Raw genomic sequence first — 11,072 nt, forward strand, 5'->3', positions numbered from 1 at the left:
TTAAAAATATTATCGCATAAATTTAATAATAAACATGGTTATTATATACAACAGATTTCAAGGACGCTTAAATTCTAAAATGTAAACTTGACCGCCGACTATTTCATTTTTTTGCAAAAAATAAAAGTAAACTTTGTATGTGCCATATAAAAATGTTTTTGGTAGATTTGAATACTTGAACAATGAAGTGTCCAACCCCCGACCTGTATGAAAACCCTGCAAGTATAAAAACAAGTATCAATAGTATAAAGAAATTATTGTAGTTATAATTATTCTTAGTTTGTAAATTGGTTTAAATTTTTTTTTTTCATAAAATCCGTCATTTGACAGTCAATTTTTGGAGTTGTTTAGACTTATTCTACACTTCTATATAAATTTCTATCCCTTTTAGTCATTAATTACACTAGCTATATTAATGGCATATTCGTTCAATTGAGTTCAAACAAATTCGTATTGTACTTGGAGTAACCAATAGAGTGGCATATTAATGATAAAAAATAGGTACATAAATAAAATAACGTTAAATACTAAGAATTTTACCGTGGGTAGAGGGCAGTTGGTATGATTAATGCCTAATCCATACACAAATGCAGTCCACGTGTTTCCTATTATTTTTTTGAGACTGGAGCATGCATTTGGCCATTTCTGCATATACAAATTTTCTTTCCATCTTCCGGATGAATCTTTGAGAGCCATTTTAAGTTCCAACTAAAACAATATATTTAACCAGTGTATATAATATATATCTGGTATGTATCTAAAAAAATTCAACGCTAACGTGTATTGAAAAACAAACTAAATTTTCTAATGAAATAATGCTTCGAAATCACGTGTATGATTCATAAGTTTCTTAAAAGAAAAAAGATTATTGATTCAAATTGACACAAAATGATGATCCTCTTGAACCATTGTATAATTAATATCTGACCATAATTGATATAAATATGGATATTACTTTTAAGCAGTTATAAAATAAAATAATAATGAGATTTAAATATTTTTTAATTAATAAAAATGTTTTGTTCGTGAAAGAATAATATGCAATAGTAGTAGTATATTAAAATAACCGATTCAAACATCTTCTCTCTACTTCTTGAGCCGGTGACGCCGACATCCACGACCTCTATTTTATTTATCATAAATGTTATCAAATAAATTTTATCAGTTATCAATTATAATTTCTAAAACCACCGTCAAAGCATAGACCTTGTAGTATAAGACCAGACCCCTGTGCCATATATTATTAGTTATCAAAAAATAAATATTATTTATACCTATTATTTATACGATGTATTAAATAGCACAAAATTATAATATTCTGGTTTAGAGTCGAACCGGGTATCTCTGCTGTAATTGAAGTTGAACTTAACCCATCCCGACTCTAACATTTATTTGATAACATTTGTGATAAATATGATTGAGGGCGCAAAGGCCGGTGGCGACACCGATGGGTGACTATATACTAGGGACTCAGGCGGTGGTGGCGGCGAAGGCTCGGGGAGTAGGGAAAATGTGTTTGAATCGCCTATTTTATACTACTAATAATAGTACAGTATACATAAGATTATAGATTAAAATTATTAAATATTAGATACATCGACCCAATTTTACCCACTTACAAATAAAGTGTCGTCAAATGGAATATTCAAGGTTGTATTTCCAAAAATAAATGTTTTGTTGTCCCTGTGGCTCAAATAATAGTTACACTGAATAGTATTATTCTTCGCAAGATTGACACTATAAGTTTGTTTGAAGATCAACTTGTATGGACCCTTAACAGAAATATTTACAACAGTTTAATAGTTTATCATAGTTTTTTATTATAACGAGCAGGTACAGTGAAACCCCCAAATACGAGAAACTCTCAATATATGAAACGTTTCCAGTATTCGAGTGTGCCCACATTTAAATAGGTTTCCTAATAGTTAGTCAGTTAGATATACTTTCCGAGAAAGGATTAAGGGGTTTTATTTTTATATATTTGGATATATTATGTTAGTCAGTTCCTTTTGTACTAAATACAAAACTTTCAGAAGTGAAATTTGCACCATTGATATAATTTAATATAATTGGTAAAAATGTCACTATTTCTAGAATAGGTACTTTTGAAATGTTAATATAACCTTTCAAATTGAATACATGTTTATCTTTAAATAATTTTAAAATATATAATTTAAATATAAAATGAGATAAAAATTTTCACAAAATACGTAAAAATAATATTTGATTATAATTGTTGAGTTAAAAAATTACATGATTTTAAATTGTATATATCTAAGGTAGTGGTTCTTAATCTTTTTTGAATGGCGGAACACTTAATATTTTATAAGGTTTTTGAGGAACACAGCCGTAAAATACAACAGTAATTATTTACATTTTTTTTTTTTTTTTTTAATATTTTCTTTCTGATTTTAAAATTTTGGCGGAACTCTTATACCAAATCCATGGAACACCTGTGTTCCGCGGAATACCTATTAAGAACCGCTGATCTAAGGTATACGAAATCTATCTTAATTTTCCCATACTAAAAACTCGAAATCTAATTAATAGTCAATTTTGTATAATAAATTAATAAATAATTTTGAGACAATTGGTCAAAGTGTTTTTTTAATATAACGTGATCTCAATGTATTTTTATTAAATTGAATTACTTTTATAATAAATTACACTTATTTTAAGATTTGACTTACAATTGGAGAAGTTGAAAATATTTTTAAACCGTCAGACTTGACATATTCTGAATTAATTGTGAATATCAGTTGTATAAACATAGTCAACATAAAAATGTTCATGATTCTCATTTTTTCTTTTCCTGTTGGCGTTGAGTATAATATACGACATATAAAACTCAATCATATAAATACTATAGGTACCTACTACATATTAATTTGAAAAAATAATAGAAATCTATTATATTGGATTTATTTTTCCTATAATTATCATACATCAGTATTACACATTATTATACCGATATTGAATAATAGACGGATATTATTAATTTATTTTATTTTAATAAATTGACAATAATATATAAATACAGTGATCATGATAGGTCACTACGTAATTTATTTCTATCACCTATTCATCTCTTTTTTGTATTTTAATTTTGTACTAAAAAGTATATATTACTATACATTTAGCACAGTATTTGACGATTGAATTGTATAATATTATTTTAAGATTTATATTAATTTTACAGTTAATTTATTAAATTACATTAAGATTTAACATAAATTATTTGTTGATGTTTATCTTCTTACAGGATCCCCTGTGGTTTAGGGTAAGAATAGGACCTGAATCACTCCTGCTTATGGTAAAGGCGATTAAAAGGAGACATCGTAAGGATAGTGGTGGGGGATATCCCGAGTGCGTTCCGTTTTAAATTTTTACGTTTTTCATAGCCCGAGTGCGTCTGCAGTCTTATTGACAAATTATATTAAATAACCCGAATGCTTTCTTGATCCATAGCTATAGGTACCCATTTTAAAATAAAATAATTTAAATAATCGAATACATTTTTCAAGATACAAGTTTAACTTTCGAATATGGTAGTTTTCCAATTGTGCTTAAAATTACTTTTTTATATACCAATTGTGCTTAATATATTTTACGGTCGATAGACCAATTATTTCGCTCAAAAAATTACCTATGGAGAACTTATTAGTTAGTTAAATTAGATAATAAATGTATACACTAAGCGTTTTTTTTGTGTAATAATAACATTATATTTTATACGTACTCGTAGGTATTATTATTATTATATAAATGATTTTTTTTTTAAATTTAACAAATTACTTTACTTGTGTAATAATAATAGCGTTTCATAAAATTCTCGATAATGTTATAAAATATATCAGCATTTTAACTAATAATCAATTTATCGAAAAAAAAGTTTTCAATTTTCAAGAATTTTAGTGTTTAGATTGTTTATGTTGATGTTGATGGAATTAGATCAAACAACAATATTTTCATACCTGAAAGTAGGCAAATTATTTGAATATAAGCGCAATGGAAAACTTTGATTTAGTCACAATTTAGTCCATGCCCATTCAAAAATTATATGTTATATTACAAAAATAGTACATACTTAACGAAAATTTACTTATTTTATATATATTAAGGAGTTTATTTTACTTATATACATTTATTTATAATTATAATATTAGTGACGCTAATTATTACAATTTTAGCAGATACATGATGGCACAGATTACATAATGCCTTTTTATTTAGTTTTATTTGGTGCTTAACCTACTACAATAGCCTTACCTTACTTTAACTGGTTTATTAGAACTGACTCTCTAGAAATGGATATTGAGTGATGAGCTAACATTAGTCCTCACAACAAACGTTGTTAAGAAACAAGAACAACCAACACAATAGCCTCGAAAAATTTGGAGATACAATACTTAAAGACCGAAACGTTGAACGTGTGCTCATTACATAATCTTGGAACACTAAGAACAGTTGTATTTGAATTCGACAAATATGGACTAGATATATTAGTTATTCAATAAATTAGATAGTCTGGGATTATCAAACATAAAACTGAGAAAGCAATAGTGTTCTACGATGGAGGACATGATAGGTGAGTTGGGTTTATAGTCAGTGACAGGATACTTATTAACATAAAACTATTTGAGTCAATGAACGATATATTTTCTTATTGAAAATTCTAGCTAAATGGTTCAATACGATACTGATTAACTGTTATGTCACAACAGAAAACAAAGACGAAGAGATGAAATTATATACTCTACTAGTAAAACCTCACGACAAAATACCCCAAAACACGATTCAAATCCGAATAGAATCAATCGGTGAAGAAAATGGTTTTAAACATACGATAGCACAACAAAGCTTCTATAATAACTCATACGACAACGGGATTAATATAATATTATAATTTACAATGTCTAAACTCTAAAGTTATGTCCATAATTAGCACAAATTACCCTCATAAACAGACATAGATTTACTCGGAGATAAATTAAAAACAATTGACCAACATTTTTTATCACTTTTTTGTGATTTAGTGAGAGGATTAGATTTAAATTTTAATGTTTCGTTTTATATTTTTGGTATTCTTTGATACTATATTTATTACTTAAAGAGTTATTTAAGATTGTTTTAAGGTATTTATTGACGTGCGATGAATCGGCACGAAGACGTTTTATTTTAATTCTTGCTATTTTTACTGAAATATCTTTTTTTCTGATTTTTTTAATTATGCCTTTATTCGATGTTTTTACATTACTCCACAATTTCAGTATAAATGTCCGTTGTCCAAATTGTTGTTAGTAAAATTCATATTAAAAAACATTTATCATTTTCGTTATTTATTTATTATATATAATAAAATATCATTATATTTATATAACCTTCGAAATAATTATAGTAGGTAATTAAGTTTATTGGAGTTGTTGAGCGGACTCGAGTTAATAGCGACCATGTATATAGCCAAACTTTTTAAAGAAATAAAACATAAAAATACATACTTTTATTAAAATAAAAATAAAATACTCAGTTGCTTAATTTATTTACATTATTGCTACCTATTACTTTATTTCAGCACGGTGATGGACGATTTAATAGTACCTAATTGTTTCTTTTGTGTATAATTTACATTTTACATATTATAATAAAACTCAGTTAAAACTAATTGAAAAAATCTAATTAGTCACAAACCTAAGCAAAATATAAATATATGTATAGACATAATTCAATTTTGTGTTAATAAATATGTAATATTTTTATAAATTTGAATTGTATGATACAAAACAGTAATACCCATAGCTATGCATTGTTAATTTTCAGTTTCATATTTTGGCTGAAGACCTTCACTATAATATTGCGAACAATAACATAACTTATTAAAATAATTTAAATGATATTATAAAAAGATATAACGTATTGATAAAAAAAATATCGCTCTGCATAATAAAAATGATAAAATAATAATAAATACTATATATAATATTATTTTCTGTGTACATGAATAATTTAAATACAATATATTATATTAGTTACAGTTAAGTTTATAAAACGAAATACTTAAACAGATAAACAGCTATATCACTCTAGTATAAGAGGCGTTGTACAAACAAACTATTATTTATTCATTATAATTGGACACAAATACTACTGTACTATGAGCGATATAACATAAAATATATGTGTAAATGGCCTTCTCGATAGTATATCACTATTGAAGAACCATATTATAATTATTAATCATTTATATAAATTGTACGTACGTCAATTGTAAAAATATTACATTAAACTATTACAGTAAATTCCCGTTACAACGAAAAATCTCGTTATAACGAAAGTCATAGAAGTCCCCTGCCGAAAATCAAGGCTTATATAAAAAAAAAGGGCTTCAAGAGCTTATTTGAATTTTGGTTACAACGAAATTTCCGTTATAACGAAAAATATCCCCTGGAGTTCGTTGTAACGGGATTTTACTGTATTACATTTAACAATCACTAAAATACACGTTAAATTTAAATCTAAAAAAACTAACGTGCTATCACCAATTCAATCAATTGTTGCTTTTGATGGAATTTAATATTTTGTGAGGATGGGTATATGTCTCACTTCTATAATATTAAAATATACCACTTGATATTTTCTAATAATATCCATTTTTTTAACACGTCTATTTTGTAAAGTTATTTATAAAAGGAAACACATATATTATAACCTTTAAATCCTTATGTTTGAAAAAATGAAAAATGTGTGTTAGTTAATTATGACATACATTTCTGATTTTACTGTTCTTAACTATAACTAGTTTACTTGTCTAAGATGATGTATCGAAAATGTTAATTTTTTGGTAGTCATAATACTAGTCATAGTTTAAATAAAATAAATTGCAATATGTATATAATTATTATATTTATAGCTTTTTTAAATTTTCGTTTATAGTTATAACTCATTTTTGACCAATCATGGAGAGTACATAATACATTACATTTGTAATATCAGCTTAATTTAACAACCTTTGACTAGTTTTAACTAGTATACATTAGTTGAGAAATTCTTTACTCTTGCACACAGTTATTGATTTCCGAAAAGATTTATCATTTGATAATTTCTTTTCAATAATATTACAGTTGAGTCGCGATAACTTGAAGTTGAAGGGAAATAAAAATTCGCTTCGAGATATCTAACTCCAATTTATATTAATTTATATTTCTAGAGAAATATAAAAAAAATTCGAGTTGTCAAGTTTTTTGAGTTATCGAGGTTCGAGTTATCGCGACTCAACTGTATTTATAATTATTGAGTTAGTGAAAACATAGATAAACGGAATTAATAAATATTATCATTATTATTATTTTTTTCAAAGCAGTATAGAGTTTGATTATTGTTGTCTCCCTTTAGACTATGTATACTATGACTATACTATGTATATCTGCATACATTTTTATTCAATCCAATAAAACCATCAATGTATTAATGACTGATGATATAATACTATGGATTATACGATCCAGAATACTAAAAACTAATAATTCATTCTACAATTCTATATTTCTTTAAAATAAACGAACAATTATATATATATTTAAATATTGTCGTAGATATTTAATAATCCGTTTTAAACAGATTTCATATGTAATAGAATTCAATAACGCTTTAATTCTATAATGAAAACTTGACCACCCACTATTTCATTTTGTCGTAAATAATATGTGTAAAATTTGTATGTCCCATACAAAAATGTTCGTGGTAGATTTGAATTTTTGGATATTGAAATATCCACACCCGGAGCCATGTAAAAGCCCTGCAATTATAAACACGAGTATAAGCGTTTATAAACAAAATGTTGTCGTTAAAATCATTATTATAAATTGTTAATTGATTTAATTGATTTGAATTATTCTTCTTTTTCATAACATCCATATTTTGCTAGCCAATTTATGGAGTTGTTTACACACTTTCCTTAATCCATATGTCTCTAACTCCCTCATCGTCATTACTTACACTAGCTATAATATATCAGTGGCGTTCTCTATTTTATCTATATTCATCTATTTTTCAGACTTTTTTCCCCGCCTTCTTATTTTACAACCATTTTTTCAATACAATTTAAATTATAAATTGAATATACAATGGCTATTAAATATTGTCATATTGAACATATAACATGCTATCAGTAAATAAATATAATTATCTAACTTCAAATATTTCAATATGTCAATAATTATTGGTTTGGTTAAATCCATTTTTACTTTATTAATTATATCCCAGATCTCACTTAAGATGATGTAAGCGCAATATTTGTTTTCTCTCTCAGACACACGTAAAACATAGATAGAACACTTTCAACTAAAATCGTCTATTATTACCTAATAAATAAATATATATATATTATTGTAGGTACATTTGGTTGTACTGTAGCATGTGGCGCGTTACATTATAAAAAATATAATATAAACCAATACATATTTGTATAAATTTCTATAATTATAAATATGCAATTTAACCAAAATATTTTAATACTTTCAAAGCCAAATGAATTTGTTTATTCATAATTATAATAAATAAAATAAAATAACAATAAACACTTAGATTCTTACCGGAAGTATAGGACAATTGGTATTATTTACTCCTATACCATACAAAAGTGCAGTCCATGCGTTTCCAGCAAGTTTTTTTGTAGTAGAGCATGCTTTTGGCCATTTTTGCATAAACGAATGTTCGTTCCATCTTCCGGATGAATCTTTGAGATCCATTCTAATTTCGAACTACAGAAAAAAATGTTCTGGTTAATATAATATCTCTAATATTTATCTGAAAAACTGAACGCTAATGTGTATTTAATATTGTAAAATAAACTATATATCGTATAAAAATTAAATTCCACAATTTACATTTAAGATTCATACATAAAAAAAAAAACTATAACACAAGATCAGAGTTTCAAATAGGCAAAAGGATCTCTTGAACCACTGTAGTTTTCAAATATGGCCATAATTGATAAAATACTAAAATATAAATACGGATATTTGGCAGTTATAAAATAAAATAGTACTAAGAATACATTTTTTTTGTTTTATTAAAAAAAAATGCTTTCTTAAATGAAATAGGTAGTAATATACAATAGTAAATAATTATATATTATAATTTTTAAACTTTAGGAAATTGATTCAATTATACCCTCTTACAAATAAAGTGTCGTCAAATGGAATATCAGTAGTCGTATTTCCAAAAATCACTGTTTTATTGTCCTTGTGACTTAAATATAAGTTATGCTGGATATTATTCTTCGTAGGTTTAAAACTATAAGTCTGTTTGAAGATCAACTTGTATGGACCCTTAACAGAAATATTAAATAGTGTTTAATATTTTATCATAGTTTTGCATTATTAATGTATAGGTATTAGGTACACCGAGAAACCTTAAAATACAAGAAAATCTCAATAGCTGAATTATAACAACTGTTTTACAACATTTTTAGTAGGTTTCCAAAGTTTAAATTTGTTGTTAGTTCGATAAAAATACTTTGATTTGGAGGTGTCCACTAGTTAGATATAATACTATTTGGCAAAAAAAGGTGTTTCATTTTTATTTATTTGGGTGTATTATATTAGTGAGTAGTCAGTTCTTTCTTGATAAATACAGAACATCAGATATGAAATTTACACCTTTGATATACCTTAGAATAAATAAAAAAATTATAAATTCTTGAATTTTTTCTGAAGTGTTTATAAAATCTTGATAATATAATACATTTTTTCTTTAAATAATTAAAAAATATATAGTATGAATATAAAAAAATTAAAAAGATAAAAACACGAAAATTTGAATATTAGTTTTGTGTAAAAACTATACAATTTTTAATTTAAATAATATCTTAGGCATAAAAATACGAGGTTTCTCAAAATGTTCTCTAATTTTATATAATAATTAATTTTTGAGACCATTGGTCCAAGTGATTTTTATAATAAAATGTGCATATTTATTTAATTATGTTACTTTTTATATTGTAAACTTATTTTAATATTTCACTTACAACTGGAGAAGTCGAATATATCTTTACACGGTCAGACTTGGCAGATTCCGAATAAATTGTGAATATTAGTTGTAGAAACATAAATAAAATAAAATGTTTCATGGTTATTCTTTTTTTTATTGCTTTTTCCGGTGCCTTCGAGATATTATAATATACGACTAATAAAACCAAATTATATAGATACTAGTTACTAAATATTACTTTTAAATTAATAATAGAAAATTGTTATTGTCATGTATATTCTTTACAATGTAATATTATATATTAATTTATTATAAATTATAAATAGGCTATAATTAATGTAAATGTATTGAATTTATTTTTCCTATTATTATACATAAGTATTCAGTATCATATATTGTTACATTTATATTGGATAATAGACGGATATTATTAATTTAATGATTTAAATTTTAATATTTGATAGGTATCAAAATATAAATACGTTTACATTGTTCAATACAATAGAGGTAACTATAGGTAATTTTTTTCTATAAAATTTTCATCTCTATTGTATTTTAGGGTTGCAATATATTTTTGTACTCACTAATAACGCAAGTTAAACATTCTATATGGTATATTTTAAACTATTTTTGAATATAATGTATATTTATACATTTATATTTTTTTCGTACTTTATTTGAATTAAACAATCTATACAAGTAATGTTTAATAAGCTTAAGTGTTAACAATTATGGCTGCTGCCAGAAGACATGGTAAAGAATCCACCCACTGGCAACACTCCTGGTCAATGTTATGACTTTATAAGGCTAAATTAGAGAAGTAGGTTGTGGCACCACTTTTGAAAATATAAAAAAATATAAAATATAAATATTCATTTTTTTACGTCAATTTATTAAAATTATTAAATTATTATTTACAATTATTATTACTTTTACAAATTACAATTTATTTATTGGTACCTAAACGAACTTTTTGGATTGCATTTAAAGTCACAAAGTACCTTTTATAAGCATATACATAGTTGTGTGAGGCACTTTTTTTGACACGTGCATTTGAAAAACCCTTGACCATTCCCTAGTGATTG

General features: G+C 25.4%; 2 protein-coding genes across 2 annotated transcripts; both read right to left on the bottom strand.

Moving 5' to 3' along the window:
- Positions 1 to 2,856, bottom strand: LOC132917818 (uncharacterized). Its single transcript, XM_060978751.1, has 4 exons — positions 2,691 to 2,856; positions 1,620 to 1,772; positions 541 to 708; positions 1 to 216 (listed from the first exon to the last, which is right to left on the bottom strand). Exons 1-4 carry the CDS (start codon positions 2,799 to 2,801, stop codon positions 58 to 60), a joined length of 591 nt encoding a protein of 196 aa, XP_060834734.1. The 5' UTR covers positions 2,802 to 2,856; the 3' UTR covers positions 1 to 57.
- A 4,663-nt stretch (positions 2,857 to 7,519) lies between these two features.
- Positions 7,520 to 10,177, bottom strand: LOC132927619 (uncharacterized). Its single transcript, XM_060992196.1, has 4 exons — positions 10,025 to 10,177; positions 9,177 to 9,326; positions 8,589 to 8,756; positions 7,520 to 7,792 (listed from the first exon to the last, which is right to left on the bottom strand). Exons 1-4 carry the CDS (start codon positions 10,124 to 10,126, stop codon positions 7,634 to 7,636), a joined length of 579 nt encoding a protein of 192 aa, XP_060848179.1. The 5' UTR covers positions 10,127 to 10,177; the 3' UTR covers positions 7,520 to 7,633.
- Between the last annotated feature and the right edge of the window lie 895 nt (positions 10,178 to 11,072).

This window comes from Rhopalosiphum padi, chromosome 1 (assembly GCF_020882245.1).
Source record: "Rhopalosiphum padi isolate XX-2018 chromosome 1, ASM2088224v1, whole genome shotgun sequence".
Lineage (NCBI taxonomy): Eukaryota > Metazoa > Arthropoda > Insecta > Hemiptera > Aphididae > Rhopalosiphum > Rhopalosiphum padi.